The sequence below is a fragment of the Amblyomma americanum genome, chromosome 10 (assembly GCF_052857255.1).
Source record: "Amblyomma americanum isolate KBUSLIRL-KWMA chromosome 10, ASM5285725v1, whole genome shotgun sequence".
In the NCBI taxonomy this organism is placed as follows: Eukaryota; Metazoa; Arthropoda; class Arachnida; order Ixodida; family Ixodidae; genus Amblyomma; species Amblyomma americanum.
Window position 1 is genome coordinate 38,948,542 of NC_135506.1, and position 24,752 is coordinate 38,973,293.

Below are 24,752 nucleotides of genomic sequence, written 5' to 3' on the forward strand. Positions count from 1 at the left end.
AAATACAGTATTGAGGCCCTTATATTCATGAATAGTAAAACAAATTACCTTAAAGTAGTTGGAATTTTAGATTGAATCGACTAGAGGTGCACAAAAGCTGTAACAAAGCAGTCAAAATGGCGCAAAACTGATCCCTTGAGTGTTAACAGCCTTTATTGATTTCGATAGGCGAAAGTAAAAACCAAACGTTTGGGTGGGCAGCAACTGCTACTCTACATCGTTGGCACCTTCAACTCGTCTCATAAAGGACTGCATTATGCCGGGCCTTTTTTTTGTACACTGTCCTCAGTGAAAAATTAAGCGGGGTAAGCCGACAAGTTCGAGGCAGAGTATCTGAAGACCGGTGTGGTACGTGGATTCTATCAGTACTCAGAATTCTATAATATGAATGAGGATCCGATACATGTGCTCATTTAAATGACTCTGAAAGAGAAGAACGGCGTTAGCCTAGCCGCATTGCGATCGGACACAGCGGGATCCTGTGGACCCTGGTCTGTCAGGGTCCCAAGACGAACTGGGACCTCGATCTACGTTATATTACGGGCGCCTACAACACTGCTACACATTCCATGACCGGTTTTTCCCCATTTTTCTTGACTTACGGCCGGAATGCATCCGCTCCCATTGACACAGTTCTTCCCTGCAGATTGCATGGAAGCTCACGACCGACACTCAAGGGCGCCAAAAACAGCGCCATGACGAAGGTCTGTTTGACACGGCTTTCCCTTCCGTGTCGCTCGTCTGGCTATGGATCTCCTCCAGTGCTCCCGGCCTCTCCAAGAATTTTCTTTAAAAATGCTATCGCCCATTCCACGTCCCGGATCGCACATCCCCAGGCAACTACATTATTGAGCCCCTCGCGCCGTCTGCCGATCTCCGGCGACATGGTCGCGGCACTGCGCATGTCCAACGCTTCAAACCGCACTATGAGCCGGTTGTGAAGTGGGCACCATGAGTCTTCAAGGATAACTCCTGCTCTCCCTGGGGCCATTGTGAATGGCATTAGCCTAGTCGCATTGCGACCCCTCAGAGCAGGAGCCTGCTGACACTGACAGACCTAGGACACTGTTTCAACGCCCTTGTTTTGCCGCCTTTTAAGCGCTGACCGAGGTCCCCGTTACATGACAAGCAACGGATCATCGGTGGGAAAGCGTCATTAGCACATATAAAAGAAAAAGACAACAAATGTCATTGTTTTCATTAATTTTTGCCCCCTATATATTCTTAATAAAACTGACATGTCTAGACGTTTACTTAAACCTAGTTACTGCTTGTATTGACAATTCTGAATTCGCCGACCATTTCAGTACTTAAGCTACACTGATAAGCGCGTGGTAATTACCGTATTACAACAGAGAAAGGAGATGGTACCCACATTAATACGAATGATGAGAATCTTGTACGGTTATGTAATTTTTCTTGCTAGACAGAGCAAAAAGGTTGTTCACTCCGATAACTCATATACCGAGACACAATATGTGTTTACCTTCGGTCATAGTCGTGGGTTGTCTGTCGTTTGGTGGTGAGGGCGACACTGCATTAAAAAAATGAGATTAATTTATCGCTTTTTATGCCTACCAGGCATGTAACGAAATTCAGCACAAGCAATTGCGCAACTAAGGCTAAGTAGCAGGTGACAAGTGATACTTCATTGGCCAAATGAACTCTAACGAAGCTCCGCAGTCATTATCCCGGTGAAGACTCCAATTAATTACATGCAAGAGTGCCACTTAGCAGCGAAGATAATTTAATCAAATTGGGCGACGTTTTAGTAAGGGCCGTTAAAAATGCTCGGTATCATCCCTGCGATTCATTTTACTGGATGTGCTAGGGAGTCATTTGTCTAGATTGTGAGCACTGATTTGCTCGGTTTATATATCATGCCAGCGGATGATATAAGTTTTTTATTATGACAGAAAAAGCTCGCCGTCGACGCACGTGGCGCGTTCTAAATCAATGCTTTGCAGCCGAGTCAAACCAGAAATGAGGTAAGCAAGCGCAAATAGCCAATGCCTGAACAGGAAAGCCGCTCCCAAGCATACGGTGCCTTCTGTAATGCTAGGCTAGAAATTGGTGCCAGGATCAATTGCGGCTAGGCAAACTAAACCACTTCCAAATGCCTCTTCTACTCACACGCGGATTCAAATTTGAGAACTCTACATCTAGCTTTCTTTTCGAAGATACGGAAGGTACTTATAGGCTGATATTTAAAAACACTGTCATTAAAACTTAAGTGGTTTAAATGCATGGTAACCGATAAGTGAAAGACAGGTATATTTTACGTTGATTAGGACGGCAGCAGAGAAGGGAACTGACGGCAGCGCTTCTCCACGTAAGTTTCAAGTGCTCTAGACAAAACTAAAGCAGAAACAGGACCTCCGCAAATTTTCCAGCACAGCCACGCTATAAAACTTCTACGCGGTCTAGCGCTCGCCGCTTTGTTAGGCGGTGGTCCGCTTGTGTAGGCAAACCAAACTGCTGGGGGCTATTTCATGACCATTTGTTTTAAGGACTCTGCCAATACCAAGAATGGCTTGGGAGAGCGCAGAAACGGCTATGTGAAGTTAAACTATTCCACTAAAACTCTACTGCCCACGGAATTCTGCGGCGCCAACTTGCAAAGGGAGGACAAGAATCAATGATATGGAAGTGGACTGGATGAGCGTCAGGGATAAAATACTCTGAACACGAGTATTCCACTATCAGAGGTATTCAGGCCTGGGTCTCGCCACGAAAGAATGATGCCCAGCAAGAATTAGGATGAGCAAACACTCCTTAGTAGTGGCCTTCCAGCGCCCGAGCCCTTTTAGACGACGTGATGGCATGGCCAACCTACTGGGTACGCACAGAGCAACGAGACCACGCAAGACGCTCCCCGCGTCGAACTACACTAGGGTGTTTCATCTGAATATTTGTGAAACTGGAGTGTGTAAGCACATTCTGACGAGGTGCAATACCAGCAGAGAAAAGTGTGTGAGGAAGACTCGCGCGACTGGAGCTAGTAACTCGCCGGGCTGGTAGATACCGCCACAGGACTTCTAGAGCCAGCATGCGAAGTACGTAATAATGCCTGAGTCGAATGCGAGACCCTAAAGACTTTAGGCTAGGCTTGAAGAGGGCATTTACTGATGAGCCGCGGAGGCCAATGCAGGAAGCAGCAGGACGCGACAGCCAGCCGGAGGCAGCAGCTTCAACCGAGACCAGCACTCTAGCCACCAGCGATGTGCGGCAATCCGGAATTGTCCTCATTTTCTCATAGGCTCCTTAATTATCGAGAGGCGTGTATCTTACCCTAAGCTATATCCATAAGACTTGAGAATTTCGAAAAAGAGGTTGGCTGCAGCGCTCTGGCCGCACAAGCTTTGGCTTTTTCGACGAGATACGTGCAGTGTGAGGTTGCTCTGGGTGCAAGTTTCTCGAAAGGGCATGTATTTTGGAACGATCTAGCCGAAATATTTTGGGCCACGGCCCCGAGGATAATATCGCTTTCAAAATTCTAAAGATAAATTTTTACTGTGGGTACTACGCGACTCAAAATTTAAGGAGGCTAACAGGAATTTTAAAAACAGAACTACTCAGAATGAGACAAACTGCCTCCTAATAAGCATGTCTTACTTCTATGCATAATATCTATGCATAATATCAATTTACAACTCCACTTAACAGAAACTTAATCGTCCAGAGAATTCGACCAAATGCTGGATGCCAATAAAGAAAAACCACATCAGAATGTTTACTACATCAGAATCGAAGCGAAAGCTCTAATTTGTGGTACGTAGAGGACGACGCAGAGTAGGTAGTGCCACAGGATGGAGCAGATGTAACTTGATGAAGACAACGCTCTCTAATGCTGAGCGCGAGTGTACAGTGCAGTTTGACACGGTGTGTTGAGTGCAGCGATAGCCTGGTGGTCTCGCTGAGTGGCCCTTGAAAGAGATCTGTTCGCGCAGCCGCGTGTTCGACCGCCGGTCATGAATATTGATTAAATTTCTGTTTTTCTCTTTTTGGTTTTGACCTCTAACTTAGCTGAAGATGAAAACTAGACACGCGGCGATCGAAGCACGAGGTTTCGTAGTGAAGCTGTCGCTTCAAATTGATCACTCAGACTGCAGGTCTGCCCTGCATAATTTCGTTCACGGCACGTAAACTTTGAATAAAAAAGATAAGGCTTCCATAAGACAGCATACACGCTTCTTTTGGGCTTGAACAGAAGACTGTGTACAGCCTGTTGAACCTGTCTAACTTAGAGCTGATGGTCCTCTAAAGCATGGTTGCTACAAGTTTGGGGAAAAAATCGCGCGGTCTGCAGCCTTATTTAAAGAGCAAGTATAGGGAGCGCTATATACTTTGGCTGAGTGTTTCCTCTCACGCGAGATAAGTGTCGCGCTTCGATAGCAGCTCTTTCCAATCTGTGTTCTTACACACAACGCTTTAAAGAAGATATGCAGCTACTTACGACAAAATATCAGGATAATAGAGATGAGGAGGAGGAGGAGCAGGATGCAGAGAAATTGAAGAATGCACTTCAATCTCTTCCTCTCCCTGCATTGCAACCGATCAAACAGGCACTGCTGTAATCGCTTTGCAATGTGTTTTTCCTGCGCACGCAAAAATATGCATAAGCACCGACTGGCGCCGGACATTTGAAAGCCCAGTCAGCGCCCCCGACCAGTCAGACAAAAACCTCGGCCTCGCCAATGCTCACCACAACGCAGTCGCATATGCACTTGCTAATGAGTTGTTCTGAAAGTTTAACATAACCAGCAAATCTGGATGAAATCATTTTTGAGCGTCAAACCGTATATGAGCGCAATTTTCGCAAGATTTCACTATAACAGTCAATATATTCGAAGGTCACCCGACGGCAGTCAACTGTTCGATCCGATCGATAAACACTTTAAAAGGTTACTACCTAGGAGACCAATGAAACATTGTCTTCAATATTTCCAGAATGGTGTCGTACAATTCTCCAATTCGCAACATTTTTCTCCAAGAATGTTGGACATGTGCGCGCCACATCTCCACCGCTAGAGTACTTCCAACATAGGCGTGTACTAGCTTTAGCCTCTCTTTACAAGGAGACTTCCTAATTTATCTACGAACTAGTTTGATAATTCTTTTCACAGCTTATAGCGTCCTTAAGGTACTAAAAAAATTTTCTTTGTCGTCAAAAATTTTGCATCTAGTGAGACAGCAACTATCATTGTGGAGAATTGCGCGCGGACTTCGGCAGCTAAATTAATGGGCTCCGTGTCACGTCCAAACTGAGGCCTCTACATGCAGTATATGTGCTTACTAGTTTCGATAACTATTACCAGTTTCGATATATAATTGGAAGGTTTCTTATTCGTACGTTTTTATTGCTAGTTCGCAAATGAGAAACACTGGGTCAAAAATTATGTCAAAACAGCAGAAATCCTTGGCTTACACACTTAAATCACTAAGAAAAGTTATCAAGCTGTTTAAAGTATGAATTTCATTCTGTGATGTGTGCACACTGTATTGAATTTTAGGAACCTTTCCTCTTACGACAATACTACCCGTCATATATATCCAGAGCCGCAATACTAGATAGGTGGCTAGGATTATAATAGATAGCACTGAACCACAGCTTGATTACCTGCACTCAGAACCATAAAACCGTTCACGCCCTACAATAACAAGCTTTGAATCGCACAATACATAACATCACCGACCATAGCGCCAGTAAAGCGAGGCTTAGTTACAAGGTTGCTTGGATGCCAAGGTTTCCACACGAAATAACTTACAGTATATACAGTACTTACGTCTCCTCCTCATCTGAAGTTAAAGAACAAAACGGATATTACCTTTTGTGCTCACCGCATTCTGACATTTACTCTTCCTGATGAGAAATCGTTATATTAAGAAAAACAAAACGGATATTACCTTTTGTGCTCACCGCATTCTGACATTTACTCTTCCTGATGAGAAATCGTTATATTCTATAGCAATTAACGACGTCTATTATGGGCCTAAAACAGGAATATCTCCACTGGAGTGTTTCAAATGACAAACTCGTAATGAGTAATAGGAATATGGAATTCACGTGATAGACTATATGAAAATCGCTTTGCTATTATACCTTTTTCATATTGGTATACGTTTCTTATAGCTTCTAAGATGTCCATTTAGTATCGCCGACATCATGAAGCGAGCGCCTTATTGGTTTCGTATTTGCTATTTGTATAGTTCACATCGGCTTTTTGAACAGAAAAGAGTTTATGACCGCAATTTTTCATTTTCAATTTTTCAATTTCACTATAACAATGAATATACACGCAGATCTCAATCAGCGTTCCCATTCAATTTTCTATGGCAGTGTTAACTGATTGGTGTCATCCACGAAAAAGGCGTAGAAGAAAGTTTGTGTTACACATTTGAAGAATGGGACATTGCATTATTTCTGTACAAGTACCTTACAGTGTTTATTCAAATATGAATAATTTCTATCCAAGAATCTTTGACATGTATGACGCCGAAGACTTGAATCCATTCTCACCATTGGACAGAGTAAAATGTTGCAAAAGCAACGAAAGAAAGTTACTAGCATCGAGAGTTCAAAGATGGCTTACCCCTTTTTGCGGCCCCTGAAATCGAAAAGAGCAGAAACATACGGTGATGTTACCCGAATAACATGGCTATAACAGCGCTGAGAAAATATAACACCAGTGTGTCCGTGGAGGGACGAGTTGTTTCATGGATGCGTGCAGTGCACGTGGTGCCAGTCGTGCTATTTTACAAAGAGGACGTAGGCAGCCCTACCCGCGCCCTCTTCCCATCTCCACAGTTTACACCAGTCGCTGCTGAGAATAAAGGAAAAAATGCCAAAGGTCATGCTCCTCCTACCGCGAGATGTGGCACTTTAGATGCACGCTATCTGCAGACACTGCCTTTCAAATTTTTTTGTCAAGTTTTTGTTATTGCGTTCATAACCCACCGATGCGTACTATTTATCGATGCATGCAAACCTCGTATTAAGGGAGAATCTTCATACACATAACTTCAGAACAAAACCGAGCTTCGAATAATGAATCTTTGGACTGTTTGGCGAGATCAGTGGGGTTAATTTTGTGGGGTTTTTTTTCTGTCTCTCTCTTCTTAACTGCAATACCACGATACAGACCGACCCTATACGCATGCACTGAAGACTGCGCGAGATTTACATTGCACGTGTTCTGTAGTCCTTGCATCTCGTGGAAAACAGTGACGAGCTGGGGGTTGTACTCTTGCAGAATCTCACGCTAAGTAGTAAACCACTTTATAGAGAAAGATAGCAAAAAGACAGGTGGATGTCACGCGGACGGCAAATTAAAGCCCTAGTTTCGAACACTACCGCGCCCGAGCCCAGGCAGGCGTGTACAAAAAAAGGCAGAGATAGGCCTGCCTCTTTACCGATAAGGTCCATTCTAGCTACCATCTTCCCACTCGTAGCCAGGCTTTCCTTACCGCGTTTCATGTATTCGGAGAGCACAGGGGCAGCGCACCGCTCAGCAAACAGCGCTCATCTTCGGTGGTCTCGCAAGCCTGGTTACCTTTCACGAAAACTTCAGCAGTGCTCTACGCGGTTTTTTTTTTGTTCCACGTTGAAGCAAATGTTTTGCACGTACCGGTGGGCATGGCCATGGTGGTGGTGGTGGACGCTGATACAAAAAGAAAACAATATATAGTTGCATAAATATTACTCAGAAAATCAGCATTACAAGATAGTTTTATCGATCAGAGCTAATTTTTAATATTTATACGTGCCCATAGTACCAGATGTACTGCATCGTTCTGTTTCCTTATGCACTTCGAACTAGTTCCAACACATTCCATATCTAATCTACACATAAATAATTTCTTCTATTCCGAAAAATCGTATATTTCTCTACATGACTTGTATGCGTTGCCCATACCTATGGGGCATTAACGTGGATGCCAAGGTAAAGGGTTCAACTTAAGTACAACGCAGCGAGCTAGGGAAAGAAAAATGATAGGTGTAATGTTAAAAGACAGGACGGTGGTAGAGTGGGTCGGGGATCAAATGCGGGTTAATCACATTCTAGTCGAAACCATAAGGAAGAATTAGGCTTCGGCAGGGTATGTAATGCAAAGGAAAATAACCTATGGTTCTTAAGGGTGGCAAATTATTTCATGAGAACACAACCGTAACTGGGAGTGGCAGAAAGATTTATGGGAGGATGAGATTAAAATTAAATATGTTGGATTAGGATGGCAGCAGATGGCAGAAAAGGTGGTCAACTCGAGAGATATGGGAGAGACCTTTGGCCTACAGTAGACATAGTCAGGCTGATCACGAACAAGCCTTAATAAATAATCAAAACCGTAGTTTGCTACAACGCCCTTTGACTGCTTTAGAGGTCATTACGCTGCATTCGGCTGTGCCTACGCGACTTTCTACAATAGCGTAGAGAGAAATATCCTTATAATAAAAATTGGATACACAATTGGGAAAATTCGTACAGTGCTTGTCTACTAATCCACATCGTCTATGAGTGTCTTATTAGAAGCTGCATTTAAGTTAATTGGTCCGACAGGATTAATTGCCCCAGTGAAAGCCTTCCTTTGAGTTAAAGGCTTCGGGCTGTGCATGGTGACAGCGTTTCCACAGTCGTCCAAATGAAGTAACTTGCTCTGTTAGTGCATAACGCATTAACCCTAGTTTGCAGTACGCTTGCATGCCTGGAGTAATGTCCAGTTTTTAATTCTGTCAGAAAAAACTTTACTTCATTGCACAAGGCAAAGTGTATGCCAGAGGACCTGCCATTGTACTGTCCCCTTAAATAGCGAGCAGCCGTACCAGCATCATCAGCGTTATCAGCAACGAATCACAAGATAATCCAACAATCCGCTTTCTATGGTTGTGCAGTATACGAAATTTAAAAGTGGCAGTAGCCAGGCGTTTCTTGGTATCTGAAAAACACCCAAAATCAAGTGCAATAACGTCCGCAGAGTCGATAGTTCGTCCAAATAGCCTGAAGTTTCGGGTTTTAATTCCTTATTACACGCGAATTCAAACCTGAAATTACGGCTGACTATTGATAGATAATGCATCACTAAGGAACACACATGCATGCATGGGCATACAATCCGCCTGCGAACTCTGCACAGAATGTCATGTCACTTGCATTCGACCCTTCTGTTCCCCAGACCAGACGCAATTCTGAACCAAGGACCACCGCTTCACCGCAGCAGTCGCTCTACAAATCGAGCCGACCAGGACGGCAAACTTATGGTAGAGCGAGAGCGAATTGATCAATAAATCGAAGTGGGAACAGTTTTGGTCAAATGTTTCAGAGAATCCCCCAAGGTGGATTAAATTGGTAGTAAGGGAGTAATTTCTCATTCGCATCCACTTAAGCGCAGCCACACGGCTATAAAGGAATGCTATAGAGCTTTGCCACCGACTCCGCAGTTCAAAAAAAATTTCCTGGTCCGAGGCTCGAACCAGGAACCACCGCTTCACCGCAGCAGTCGCTCGAACCCCGGACGAGGACGAATTTCTTTTTAACTGCGAATTTTCTGAGAAAGCTGTATAGCTTTCTTTGTAGCCGTATGGCTGCGCTTGGGTGGATGCCATTGAGTAACTGCTCCCTTATTACAAATTTACCCCACCTTGGGGTTTCCCCTAAACATTTGATGAACACTGTTCGCACTTCGAGTTATTGATCAATTCGCTCTCAACCTAACATAAGATTGCCGTCACGGTTAGCTCAACTGGTAGACCGACTGCTCCAGTGAAGCAGTGGTCCCGGGTTCGAACCCTAGACCAGGACGAGTTTTCTTTAACTTCGAAGTTTCTGAGAAAAGCTATACAGCTTCCCTTTGTAGCCGTATGGCTGCGCTTGGGTGGATGCCGACGAGTAATTACTCCCTCATTAAAAGGAAATCTAAAAGACACACCATTAACCGGAATACGGTGCTCTTTTTACCCGACCACTACTCGAAAACGTCCCGGCAACTATTTTAAAACATCCCTGCGCTAAGCGGCCGAATCTGATGGCAACAGGGCTATAAGAAGGTTTTTTTTATTTTCAACACAGCATCAAACTGCGTTCCCACAACTTCTTGCCTAACTCAAATTTGTGTATCCAGCACAACCCCTGTGGTTGATCTAATCGGTCAAGCTTGCTCTGAAGAGCAAGCAATGAGTAATGACTACACTGCTCAAACAGGTAAAGCTTTAAAAGACCGCCAAGATTCATTTATTCAATATAGGGCAGTATAACGAGCCATTAAAACGCGCACACGGCTCGGATCCTTTAAGGACCTTTGTACACAAGTATACATTACGAATAGGCGGCTTTCTCTCGGATGTGCCCCATCTATGCTAACAACCATAATTTTAGAAATAGGCAGTCTTTTTGGCAACTAGCAAACGCAGCAGATATTTTTAAAACTTCATTGCAGCACATCCTCCGCCAGTTTGTCCCCGGTACTAATTTCATTTTTTTTCGAAATTGTAGAGGCAGACGATTCTTCGAAAAAAAATTTGACGGCTGCTAGCATAGTAATTTTGGGAGTACTATTATATGAATATTGAAATTTCTAATTTGACTGCCATTCTTGAGGCCCGTATTTAATAGAAAAGATATTAACTAAACCAGATGATAAATGACGCATAAAAGCATTCGACATATCCGTAGTCTTCTGCGGAGATTGCCAAGCAGTCCGGCTACATCAATTCCATCGTTAGTACTTCAGTGTTTTATAGGCCACTGACGTCAGTCCGGTTTCATTTGTGAAATAGTCAGTTTTATACATATGCATACTGATTTGCACAACCAAGCATAAACAAGCAATCCTATTTTCTACAAAACTTATTATTTAGCGATTCAATGATAAGGACACCACATAGCGAAGAAAGCTGCATATGCTCAAAAAGCCAACTTCTCGACCCACTGCTTTTCAAAGCAATACCACCATTGCTTTACTAAAATCTGTTTAATTTAGGGTCTCCTATAAATCAGTGAAAGGGCACGGAAAACGAAGTACACTATATTGCGCGGACTACGAGCCTCAAACACCGGCGCCCATCGTTTGGGCGAAGAAATTCGCACACCTCCGCACAATATGCGCATTCTTAGTTGCCTTGAGTCGCAAGGCTCCTTTCATTTCTGACGCAGTCTAATTCTCGATCCTGTCGCTTACCTTTTATATTGCTTCCGGGGGTTAGGAGCGTTCAATGCCAAAAATTACGCCTTTAATCCTTTTGTTGCTAATTAAATAGGTTTGCGAACGCCACTTTTTAACATCTTGAACACATGACAGATCAAACTATGGCAGGCTTGCTAAAGCTTTCAGTTCTCAATGTGTATATTTCGAACACATCATTGAACTTCAAAAGCCACAACACAAACACTTTGGAGAAAGCTCGAAACATGCTCTTAAAATAACCTTTGAAAAAAAGAAAGAAAAACAGCAATATTCTGAGCGGCGTACGTTATTTTCTATTAGTGCTAACATCTCTTTTGAGTTCGCTAATGCAACTCCCCGTAACAGCAAACACACAAAATATTAAACAACACAGCTGGCCGGCCACATGCACTCTAATTTGCCAGCCTGGGCCTGAGCCAATTTTGCAGGTCTGTCCCCTTTTGCACAATTAAAAGAAGTGTATTTTTGCGCAACTTCAGTGAATTGACACGGCAGGGAAATAAGTTTTTACGTCCCAGCCATAGTCGGCCGCGCGCTGCTGCTACCGTTTGTCTCGTCTGCAAGAAAGAAAGTTAATAGTATAAGGCCTCGTTTAAACTCACTTCAACACCCACCATTTAAGAAAAACGTTCGTTTATTATTAGGCGAAAATTAATGGAAGCTCCTACGAATGCCACAAGCGTGGGAGCGAACGCGGTGGTGCTGCGGGCGGAGGCCAGACTCCAAATTTTCTTAACGGAGATCAGTGAATGCTTGGGAGTAGGTGCGAAACTACCCTGGGCACAAGCAGAGCAAGCGTGGAGTAAATGTTGACCAAAAAGGGAGAATTTTTGCTGCTTCTGGCGCACAAAATTGCGGCCACACCCACTGAACTCTTACTGGCCACGGACATATGTTACGAGAGGTTGATATCTTTGGCTCCGTTGCATACAGGCTTGTTATGCAGGATGCATCCGCCCGCGGGTTGAAAGCAGTTGCACTCAAACCAATGCTGCGTGATCCGAGCGGAAACGGGAATGCTTTCGAGCACTCAGACTTGCCTTAGTATGCAGCATACCATCCTGGTTCGCATTTGTCCTCCAGATTGCCCTTAACGAATTAGGTTATGCCACATTTGCCTACTTGGTAAAGAGAAATCGGTATGTACTAACGTAGCCAGTGTGAATAACTTCTACGCTTACCGTATGTGCCACGTATCGTAAAAAAGGCACAAGCGTATTATGCGAGTGTACGTCATAAATAGGCATATGCGCTTCGAGGGGCGCCACTTTGGGGGGACGTGATTTTTTTTTCAATTCACTGATTTAGTGCTTGCGAGATGAGAATTTATGATATCAAATGGCATAGTTAGCCTGCTGATCATTGAGTAGGCTCACTAATGTTCCCTTAATTTGATAAGGAAAGCTAGATGATGCAAACAATTTCATAAGATTTAAAAAAAGGGGTTTTGCGCTTGATTCTAACCCTCCAGGTTGTCTGTGTATCTTGGTCTGCATTTATTACTGGTTTATTCTATTCCTAGAAACTATACTTTCAAAGCGGCTCTAACAAGATGAATTATAAGGTGGCAGATTCAATAGCTATCAGTCCATTCCAACAGTGTCAATTCCTTCGAAGTTTTCTTCTTGTAATTCAGTTAGCCGTCCACAAATGCAACTGATTCAGCCTGTCTCACAATCTAGCATCGATAACAGCGTCTACGTCTAGCTAAAAAATTACCGCACTGACACTAAATTTGGCATATCAAAAATTTCTCAGCGCCAGCTCCTTGCCATCTTTTTTTCCCCGAGAGTGTCGTGATCAGAGACATGCGTAGCTCTACCCGCTGCAGCCGCCAGATGAGACTGCGAGATGTCTGCACATGGCTCAGGTTGTTCTTTGGGGGCGTCAAAGTCTCAGGTACGAGTCAGGAGCTCTCTATGCGGCGTCCCTCAAAGCCCATGTGTTGCTACGGGACATTAAACCACCCATTTTTGCTATTTATACTGCTTGCTTTAGTTTTAAAACTGTTTTTGAATTCTCTGCGCGCAATTAGTAAGATTACCTTATTGGATGGCATCATAGTGAAGCTGCTGGCACTATGTTAAGTATGAGGAACCAAAGCTTACCTCGGAGGAACGACAGCTGGCTAATTTCGGTGAAAAGCTGCAAGGGATACTTTCCGCCTCGACAGCCTCGTGCTATACCGCTTGTGGGGTAATCCTCAAATGAGCGGAATTGCCCCTTCTGTCCTTTACATTCATATATCGCAGAGTCCTCATCCCTATCAAAGCGCGCGATGGTAAAGCGGGTAAGCCATGTGCCCCGGCAGGTGTCTCCTTCAAGTACAGCCATCGATGTGGCTTGTGAGACCCAGATTGCTCATTTCGTCTTCCAATCAATAATTTAACTCCCACCGAGCCCAATAGGTGGTTTGCACACAATCCTGTAAGCTGGTTGTGACGATTTCGCAAGGTCACGTGACCTAGGTGGCCCATCTGCCTCTTATGTGTCTTATGTGTGCGTGTAAGCAGACTGCACGACCCTCGTCTTAAACTGTAAATATTCATCATCATCACGCATCTTCGTTTTAGGAGGAGTGGCCGCTATACTTGCCAGTGGCAATTAAGCCTCGCTTTGTCCACAGTCTCACAAGTGGTAGAGGCTGCTCTCCATCCTGCGTCCTCTCCATCGTAACACTGCAGGTCGTCGCCTGATCGGACCTTCTCCAAAGATGGAAACCGTCGATCAACATCGCAGTGACGCTTCTGTTGTCCTTGCCAGTGCCTCGGCAGGTGTGATTTCCCTTCCTGCTGATCCCTCCGCCCATCTCCCTGACTCCAACGCATCTGCTGCCCCTCCGTCATCTGGACACCAGACATGGACCGTCACCACCCTTCAGCGCGAGCCTACTACATTTGCGGGCCTCTGTGGTGATGACGTCGAGGTCTGGCTCGACCAGTACAATCCTGTAAGTGCCTAGATTCGTTGGGACTCTGCCATCAAGCTCATCCACGTCTCATTCTATTTAACCGCCGTGGCGAAGACTTAGTTCATCAATCACAAGGATGCTATCTCAGACTGAACCCACTTTACCTCGAAAATTTTTGGAACTGCTGGTGCAAGCCCGGCCATCTACAAAAAAAAGTTAGATGCGCGTTAGATGCGTTAGATGCCCGGCGAATCTTACACGTCTTACATTGAAGATGTATTAGGCCTGTGTCGACGTGTCAACAGTGCAATGTCATAGTGCAATAGAGTCCGTCACATTCTAAGAGGCATCGGCTCATTTGCTTTTACCACGCTTGTTAGCCAATATCCTAAGTCAGTCAATGATTTCCGCACCACATGTCACCGTCTTGACAACCTCCAATTGCTCCGCTTGGAAGACGCTGGGGACCCCCGCCTTTCAGCCGTTGTGAACTTGCCCACTCTCATTCGCTGCATCATCCGAGAGGAGCTGCATGGCTTCACCTTACCGCCGGTGGAATCCCATCAGCACCGGCTTCCGACATCGCCATTGCGAAATCTCATCAAGGACGAGCTCGCTTTCGTCTCTCGCCCTGCGGCACTCGAACCACCTGTACCCCTTTGTGTGCCCACATATGCCCAGGTTGGTGGGTCTCCCTTCCTCCCGTATATCCTTCACATTCGCCTCCCGCCCAGCAGACTGTCACCTTTTTATCCCAGCGACCCGAAATGTATCCAGCGATTTGGCGGCCGTCTCCGCCTCGTCATATCTGCTACTACTGTGGAATTCGTGGACATGTTGCCCGTGTTTATAGTCGGCGTCAGCGCGACGAGCGTAACCAGTTTGGTCACTTCCGCAAAGAAGAAACCTACTCATCTTATGGTTACCACCCCACTTTTGCCGCTAATGTTCCTCATCACGACGACACGTAGGCGTCGTATCCTTGCCAGGCAACGTTTCTTCCCAACGATCCTCCCCGATTCTCTGCGTCGCCCTCTCCAGACCGCTCGTCGAACGTCTGGTCGTCGCCCCGCCGCTCCCCGACACCGTTCCGCCGCTCCCCATCGCCTCTACGTCCAGCCTCTCAGACCCCTGGTCGCCATACGAAAAACTGAATTGTGCAGTTTCCGGAGGTAAAGCTGCACCACCGCCCACCCTTCAACTCCTTCTCCGCCACCATCGAACCTGTTAACCGTTGATGTTGAAGGCAGTCTTGTAGAAGCATTGATTGATACGGGCGCCGCTGTTTCCATCATCAGTTCTGGTTTGTGTTCCCATCTTCGCAAAGTGCGCATTCCTTACTGCGATCCTTCTCTCGGTGCTGCTAATGAAGCATGAATGCATCGTTCCGGTCTGTGTACAGCACGAGTCACTATTAACGGCATCCTGCAACACATCCAGTTCGCTGTACTTCCCTCCTGTGCTCACCCCCTCATCCTCGGCTGGGATTTCCTCCACTCCGCTCAAGCTTTCATTACATGTTGCCCTCCTTTGCAAGTTGCTGAATCCGATCTTTCTGACGCTCCTGCAGTGCCATCTCATCACATGATACACACCGCAGACCATGTACTTTATCCAGGCTCCGAAGGTGTCCTCTCCGTTGCTTCTGCTCACGTGAATTCTGGCGACGTTTTCGCCACACCTAATCCCCGTCTTCTCTCCAGGGGCATTCTTCTCGTCGCATCCGTTCTTCGCTTCGTCAATGGGACTGCCCTTCTGACTGCGTTCAATACTACGTCGGTGCCCATTGGTCTGCATGCAGACACTAAAGTCGATTCTGTGTCTACCGCTCAACCGGTCAGCGTCCTTTCCTCGCCTCCATCAAGCTTCGCCATTTCGTCCCATGCTTCTCCTGCAGCTATTTCCGCTACTATCAGGAACGATCTCTCGCCTGCTCAAAAAGTAGAATTGCTACCCCTCTTGATCAAACATGCGCTTGTTTTGATACCCAGTCAAAAATTTTGGGCGAAAGCTCGGCAGCCAGGCATCGTATTCACTCTGACGGATCATGCATCATTCACCGCCGCCCGTATCGCATGTCTTCTACAGAGCGCAAAATTATTCAAGATAATGTAATCGACATGCTCAAACGCAACATCATAAGCCCTTGTTCAAGTCGTTCGTCATCACCAGTTGTGCTGGTCCAAAAGATGGCTCAGTACGCTTTTGTGTCGACTATCGTGCCCTCAATAACATCACTCGAAAGGATGTTTATCCACTTCTTCGGATTGACGACGCCCTCGACTGTCTCCAAGGTACTCAATTTTTCTCGAGTCTTAATCTAAGATCCGGCTACTGGCAAATCCCTATGCATGAAGAGGGCAAAGAGAAGACAGCTTTCGCCATACAAGATTGCTTATATGAATTTAACGTTACGCTAATCGGCTTGTGCAATGCTCCGGCCACGTTCAAACAATGATTGACACCGTGCTCCGCGGGCTGAAATGAAAAACTTCTCGCTGCTACCTGGACGACATCTTAATTTTCTCCTCGACTTTTTGTGAGCACCTCAGACCAGTCCCTTTTCCGAGTTAAAGATTAAAAGCTCTGACTCCTTCTATTTCCGCTTTCGCATTGCCATGGTAGAGGTGGAACACTCAAGCGTGGTCAATACTATGTCCGCGACAGCGCCATCCACCTCATTCACGTTTCGCTCCCTTGCATATTTTGCGCCTTTGAAGCATGTGCACATTGCTGCTTGCATCCGCTGTTTAGTAAAAAGTGCGTTGACTCCAACGTACTTGGGTTCATTTTTTTTTAAGTATTAGAAGTCGATTTGGGGTAATGTCACAGTCGGGGAAGGTCGCAGTAGTGTGGCGATGAAGCAGGCGAGGAACGAGGCCAAGGGGTCAGATGACCGCGTGGAGGGCTCGTCCCAGGTCTGCTGAAAAGAAGGAAACGAAGCAGAGGTAATCAGAGGCCATGAGTGTTATCCATTTTCTTATTTGTTCGGCACGATCAGGAAAGAGCGGTCTTCTTTTTGTTCTATAATGGCCTACACAAGTCGCCCACAAGCAAGCCAGCTGCTACGACTGCTGTGCAGCATACCCGCGGAAGTTTGCGTGAGGGCTGCGTGATAGACGGCGGCCTACGTACCGGTAACGTCGGAAGGCACCTGAAATCTTGTACATTTTCCTCCCCTTTTCCGTTGCACTAGCAACAACTTTTGAAGGCATCATCGTCTGCTGTCTGGCGCGCATGCTAATTACAGGGAGTTTGTGCCTCAAGCTATCACTCATCACGCTGTGCAAACCTCGACGATTCTTTGATATTGACTGAGTAGGTTGTGCCGCGAACGTATCTCTCTCATTGATTCTGAACTCAACGTCGGCGAATAACCAATGATTTTCTTCCATGCAATGATGCCTTAGTCACTTTGTGGCCTGCATTGAGTTAAGCCGCCATTAAGTCGAACACCACTCGTATACGTGGAGTTCGGTTTTGGTTCATTGTTTTGGCTTTGAAATTCAGGGTTCCACAGAATCCAGTCTGGCCAGATATGTTCATGATGAATTCTTCAAGCGCCGATCATTCGTTAATAAAGGACGTTTTGGAGCCGCTTCGGGGGCCTTGTTCACAATGAAACAAAATAAATGTTAGTAGCTTATATATATTTTATGATATCACGGAACCTGTGGAAGAATTTCAGGGGCAGAATGCATTCGGTGCGACTAAGCGTGTTTGCCTTCGTATGAATATGAAAACATTCGATGTAAAGCCTTGTCGCCTTTCTCTTTACTTTTTCAATTATCTTCGCACCATCCCAGTCGATGTCATGGCCCTTCGAGACGGCATGATCAGGCGGTGCGTTGGTTGCCACGCGCTTGTTCTCCACATCATTTTGGTGTTGCTGCAGCCTTTTACGCAAATCGCCTGTTTCACCAATGTAGACATGCTCACAATCAGCGCAGGGAATCCTGTACGCAATTCCCGGGAACTTCTCTTTTATTACCCTTTTCTTTTCTGCACTGTAACCATTGCATATCTCAGCTTCCGCGTAGGTACATGTGCGACGTCTACTTCGTAAGATCGGAATCTGCGGGATAAGCTTTCGCTTACTCCAGGGACCAACGGTATCGGAATCGTTTTCTTCTGTCGCTGAGGCTGCTGTGCCGGCGGGTGAGCTAGGCGATTCTCGACTTTCCGTATAAAGGAACTTAAATAGGCCGAAGACATCAGGTCATGGCGAACGGTATACACATGCGTTGCTTTCTCTTCCGGCGTAGAGTAGAGCATTTCTGCATGGCGGAAAAGTGAGAACAAGGCGACAACTTCTTGTGACAACTCGGGTGTACAGAACTGCAGTTGAGGTACATGCCAGGGTGCGTGTCCTTCTAGAGTGCACCCAATGACATGCCGGGGCTGTCGCGTTTCACCAGCATGTCCAAAAAAGGCAGACGACCGTCTACTTCCTCTTCCGTAGTAAACTGTGTGACAGGTTCAATGCTGTTGAGGTGCAAAAGGAATGTTCTAAGAGCCGGTTTCTTGACTATGCAAAAGCAGTCGTCTACATAACAAGGAAGACTTTCTGGTGTGGCGTGTAGCTTGAGAGGGCGCGGGACTACAGTGACTTTACGTGGACGCCACCGGCCCACATCACGGGGGTTGGTACACAGCCGCAGTCGTCCGCCAAAACATCACAGTGAACATAATTACGTTCAAAGCTCAAGACCCAAGCAGCACAAGTAATTTGCCCAACATTGGAGTCGTATTGGCAAATGCCGACCCTACAAAGGACCAGAATGGGACCATCTTATTGCAATATTGGGCCGATGACCTGTGCTCCTTGCGACATTACTCATGCAGAAGAGGTGGCAATCGCGCTCGCCGCCGCCGATCAGGACTCGCGGGTAATCGTTACCGACTCGCGGGGGGCCTGCAAGAACATCGAAAGGGGCTGTATTCCCTATTTGGCATACCCAATTCTTCCACATAGTAACTATCTCGGGGCTCCCACGTCCCGCACAATAGTATGGACTCCGCGCACACTGGTCTCGAGGGCAACGAAGCAGCTGACGCCGCTGCCCGCGCGCTCAGTCTCCGGGCATCACCCTCGCCTCCCCCCGATGCAGACTCCGACCCTAATCCGGCTTTTGCCTTCAAGGAAATCATCCAGTATTACCAATTCGGCCATGCAATCTTTCCTAAGCCCTGCCAGGGCCTCACGAAGGCGGAGGAACACTTACTCCTTCGCCCTTGTACTAAAACACTTCTGTGCCCGGCAATAATAAAACATTTCTACCCTGCGTGCACAAGGGAGTGCACGCACTGCAGGGAAAAGTCTTCGGACATTTACCGCATGGTGTAGGCATGCCAATCAACTCCACATCTTCTCACTATCTCCGCCCCTGCCCGGGAGGACTGGAAGGCGGCCCTGCTCGGTTGCTCTGACCTGGCGAGCCAAAAGGCCCTGGTCGGGCGCGCCCTAGCAGCAGCTACCGCCAATGGGCTACTGTAATGGGCAGCCCACCTAGCATTTGGAAGGAACGTACCCTTAAGGACCGCTCCACTAGCTCCCTGTATATATTTTGGAAATAAAGTTTTTCAGTCAGTCAGTCCAGTGACTCCACTGTCAAGTTCGCAGCAGTGGGGACTGAAATTGATGCTCCGATAGCCGTATCATGAACCTGGTATTATGTTGTCTTGTAACATGAAATAGGTGTTTGAAAGACAAAACTGAAGAAGCCGACTAAGGTCTGGGGTTCTTTCCGGTAGGTATGTATCCGCCTTGAGCGAATCTGTGCAAACCCTGATGGCCAGGTCAATGGGTACGCTCCTTTTTATGAAGTTCCAGACCTCAGACGACTCCTTCAGTTCTGTCTGTCGAACAATTATCTCACGTTTCAAAGAAACATGTATAAACAACTCCATGGCACGGCTATGGGCGCAGCAGTGAACTTGACAATGGAGACAAAGGAGTATCGCGCCTCTCAAGCTTCATGCCGCGCCCGAAAGTCTTTCTCGCTATGTGGACGGATGCTTCTGCATAATGAAGAAATCAGCTCAGAGCATTTCTTTTGCACCTCAACAGCATAAAACTGGACATACATTTTACTACGGAAGAGGAAATAGACGGTAGTCTTCGTTTTTGGACATTCTGGTGATACGCGATAGGCCAGGAATATCATTCAGTGTATTCCAGAAGGACACGCCCACTGGCATGTACCTCAACTTGAGCTCCGTATACCCGGCCTGTCACAAAAAATCCGTTGTCCCCTCACTTTTCCGCCGTGCGGTAAAGCTTTGCTCTGCGCTGGAAGAGAAAGCGACGGATCTGGGTACCATTCGCCGTGACCTGTTCGTCTTCGGGCTAACCCAGTTCTTTTGTACGGAAAGTTGGGAATCGCCTTTCTCAGCCGCCACCGCAGCAGCTTCAGCGACAGAAGAAAAGGATTCCGATACCCTACATCCCCAGAGAAAGCAAAAGTTTCTCCCCCATATTCCGATCTTACGAAGTCGACGTCACACATGTACCCACGCGGAAGCTTAGACACGCGATGGTCGCAGTCAAAGACAAAGTAAAGAAGAACATGTTCCCGGGCATTGCGTACAGGATTCACTACACTGATGAGCATATTTATTTATTTATTTATTTATTTATTTATTTATTTATTTATTTATTACAACCTCAAAGACCCCATTAAAGGTGTATTACATGAGGGAATGGAATTCAGGGCCCATAGTTGATTCGATTGATTTTTTGAATGATGATGGGTCGGAGTGAAGTACGACAGTGTTGAGCAAGTCATTCCAGTCCTTTGCAGTGCGGACATAAAATGATGACAGGAGAGCACTAGTCCGGGCAGGGGGAGGGTAAACGGGCTTCTGGTGGTTCGTGCGGCTGGAGATGCGGTGGGCAGGGCTGATAATAGACTTGATCATGGGGTGATAGTAAAATTTATGAAAAAGGCATGGTCTGGCAATAGTACGGCGGTCTGCGAAATTTGTAAGATGAACATTACATTTTAGTTCTGTGGCACTTACTTCATAGGAATAGGCCGAGTGGATGAATCTTGCTGCGCGGTTTTGTGTTGCTTCTAGTAAGTTATAAAGGTTACATTGCTGAAACAGAGGACTGGCTTAAAAGGTTACAGCAACATCACAATAATGTCAAGAACAAGCTCGTGGCAACAAATGCACTGGCTGATCATGCTGTCTCCGAGTCCCATGCCATCGACTGGGCAGCACGAGGATCATTAGAAAAGTAAGGAGCAAGACGACAAGGCTTTATCTGAAATCTTTTCATATTGAAAAGATAACACATCATTAATCGCATCGAAGACAATCTGTCCCTGAGAATCTCCCACTGCTTACGTCATATCATTAAAGATATAACCTACCTTCATTAATTTTCTTTCATTGCGAACAAAGCCCCCGTAGCGAGGCCGAAAGGTCGTCTTTACAACGAATGTGCGGCGCTTGATTTTCCGTCGTGTTGGCTTTAAAACTTAGCGCTTCAATACCCGTGGCAGGCAGCTTCAGTCCGTGTTTTGCTGATATCGTTCTAGTAAGGAACATTTAGAAAACAAGTTAATAAACAGCTATATTCAATTATATTTACAGCTCCAGAGCACCAGCAGTGCAAAGTTTATGCACTGAGCCTTAAGGAAAAGGTGCGCATTAGGTCTATGCATTGAAAATGTTGCAAGCATGAGCGCTGACATAATATAACTGTCTGTGACTGACAGCTGCTAAAATCCATGCCATATCTCGCGATAAATTAATTTTCATCTGGCCACATCGCCAACCTGAATATCGGTGTGCAGTGCAGCTGTAAACAGGAACGAATTCTTCGTCAACCAGCAAACCGTCGTGTTTGAAACATAGTAAGCTGACCCTACTTAAGGCACGTTCCCGAATCACTGTAGTCTGACAATTTTTGTTGCATAGTGAACTGAGCGGATATTATTCAAGCAAGCCCTGCGTCCAATGCTGACCTTGTAAAAACAGCGTCAAAGTATACCTAAATATCGCTTTTTATTGTACTGGAAAAGGACTTTATCTTAAAGAAATCGAGAAGCCTGATGAGTAGTTTCTTCTCTGTTGGAAGATAACGAAGGGTTTTCTTTTATGAAAGCATGAAACTATCCTGCAATTTGAGCGCTCTTACATAGCGGCACTTCTCGAATGTGCTGACGGGCACGTCTACAATACTGTTACACTAATAAAAAATATTGAATAAAAGAACGCTTCTGCCACCTCTGCAAATGGGGGTTATGCAAATATTACGAGTAACGTGTAGAAATGACAACATAAATAGCCTACTAGCATAGGTCTTTTCTCCAATGTAAACGTTCTCGGTACCGTCCAAGGTGATGCATTGGTGGTAGTGGTTTTTTTAATTAAAATAATAGTAAAAAGGAAGGAAAAGATGTTTGCTAGCCCCGACATCTGTCATCGATACTGAAGCACCTGAGTTGGGGAGCGGAAATAAAGCATAGCAGGCCAAATGGGAAAATGAAATGAAAGAGGTGATGGAAAGGTGATACATTCCTTACCCCTTTGCTCAAACCCAAATTATCAATATATGCCAGCTAAAACGTTGACTTCGGCAAAGAGAACATTGCTATATATAAGTACACTCGGTGATACATCTCTTGGAGATTTGGTAGTTGAGCTCCTTTTGTAGTATAGCGAGGGTATGATTTGTGTCCTACGATATTCAAATAACATGCATGAACGCTCGCGCTCGTATGAGATTGTTAACGTAAAGCGCTGGAAAGGTGCAGCGGTGACGTGCAAGCAGGGCATCCGGCTGGCGTGCAAGAGGTCCGGGATTCGAATTCCGCGGCCGCGCAATTCTCGACCGGGCTTTTAGAAGAAGAAAAACTGCACGTGTCGATGGAATTCTATTACGGTGCGGCCTGATCATGACTAGAACCGACAACGCACTCTCACCACAAAAAGATTTGGCCACGCTGGTGTAGTACTTGGCCAAACAAAATTAAACGTCGGCCCTCAGCCGCGCGTCGCAGCGCAGCAACTGACAAAGGCTGCGGTCAGACCTGTGACGCATCGGAGGGTGCTAGAATCTCTGGCTCCTGACAGGGCGCCACAGGAAATAATCTAGTAGCGCATACCGCTAGGACCATATCCAGTGAAATTAGTCGGTGAGCCTAGTGAGCAGTGCTGTTGAAGGAACTAGCGGCTATTGAATGGCACGGCATAGGCGACTTTTACATCGACGATAGGAAATGACTAGTTGACAGTGTTCATGCGCGAATCACTCGGGGTCACATAGATAACAACCCACTTCAAGCCGCTGCAAGAAATGCATCTTGCATTGATTTCATCTCTGCACGACACGCCGGTGTAACCAGCATAGACTATGCTTCTTACTTCAGATACCACATGCCGTTACTCGCTGTCCTGCGCCACAGCACAAAGCACACTTGTGCTTAGAAGTAGGTTTCCTCAAAAACTGTACTCTGTTTATGGCAACATAACATGGGCCGGCGCCCATGCATTTCTGGAGTGGAATAATCTAACCTTAGCACAGAATAGTCAGCTAAATTCTCAATACACTCTGTCTCTCTGAATCTCTGGCTCCGGACAGGCCGCCATTGGAAACATTCTGACACCGTTTACCCCTAGAACCTTATGCAGAGACGATAGCCTAGCAGGGCTGTTCGAGTAACTATCGGGTATTAAATGGGATATGTCATAGGGCTCAGTGGAATTAGGAGGACAGAAGAAGTGTATGCAGTGTTGAAGGGTGTGGACGCACTTTGATAATACAATGATAACGCAAAGAATGAAATAGGCTTCAAACTATATGCGCTCACTCTGGCATCGTGAAGGATGTGGAAGTTGACGGAAAGGTACGTTGTAGCGACGTTATTGTAAGGCCTCGAATGCGATTAGCGGACCGACGACAACTAGGTATGGGATTCACACGCCGCGGTGGGGGGACTCAGTGGTTAGGGCGCGCGGCTACTGATCTGGAGTACCCGGGCTCGAACCCGACCGCGGCGGCCGCGTTTCGATGGAGGCGAAACGCTAAGGCGCCCGTATGCTCTACGATGTCAGTGCACGTTAAAGATGATAATAATAATAGTAATAATAATAATAATTGGTTTTGGAAAAAGAAATGGCGCCTTATCTGTCTCATATCGGCGGACACTTGAACCCCGCCGTAAGGGAAGGGATAAAGGAGGGAGCGAAAGAAGGAAGAAAGAGGTGCCGTAGTGGAGGGCTCCGGAATAATTTCGGCCACCTGGGGATCTTTAACGTGCACTGACATCGCACAGCACACGGGCGCCTTAGGGTGCTGCCTCCATAAAAACGCAGCCGCCGCGTTCGGTTTCGAACCCGGGAACCCCGGATCAGTAGCCGAGCGCCAAGTAGCCGAGCAAGAGGTATCGGTGTCGGCTCTGTACTTATACCACGCCATGGCCACGATCAGTACGAGGTAACATGTGCCAGCAGCTGGTAACCTAAGCACTGAGCCACCACGGCGGGTAAAATGCCCAGGTGGTGGAAATAATTCCGGAGCACTCAACTACGACACCTCTTTCTCCCTTTCTAATCTTAGTCCCTCATTTATATTTTCTCTTACAGCGCGGTTTAGTTGTCCACCGATATGCGACAGATGCTGCGCTATTTCGTTGCACGTGACAACAGA

At 46.2% G+C, this 24,752-nt stretch overlaps 1 protein-coding gene and 1 long non-coding RNA gene across 2 annotated transcripts in view; both read right to left on the reverse strand.

The window, feature by feature from the left end:
- LOC144108211 (uncharacterized) overlaps positions 1 to 4,536 on the reverse strand; it is an 82,705-nt gene extending 78,169 nt beyond the window's left edge. Inside the window, exons 1-2 of the mRNA XM_077641490.1 lie at positions 4,457 to 4,536; positions 1,487 to 1,534 (exon numbers count right to left, since the gene is read on the reverse strand). Coding sequence (XP_077497616.1) covers positions 1,487 to 1,496 — 10 coding nt within the window. The 5' untranslated portion in view covers positions 1,497 to 1,534; positions 4,457 to 4,536. The remainder of the gene's footprint in view (positions 1 to 1,486; positions 1,535 to 4,456) is intronic.
- Positions 4,537 to 7,627: 3,091 nt separating this feature from the next.
- The window catches only part of LOC144106170 (uncharacterized), a 45,360-nt gene continuing 28,235 nt past the window's right edge, over positions 7,628 to 24,752 (reverse strand). Inside the window, exons 3-4 of the long non-coding RNA XR_013308924.1 lie at positions 16,870 to 17,009; positions 7,628 to 7,661 (exon numbers count right to left, since the gene is read on the reverse strand). This is a non-coding gene — a long non-coding RNA (uncharacterized LOC144106170). The remainder of the gene's footprint in view (positions 7,662 to 16,869; positions 17,010 to 24,752) is intronic.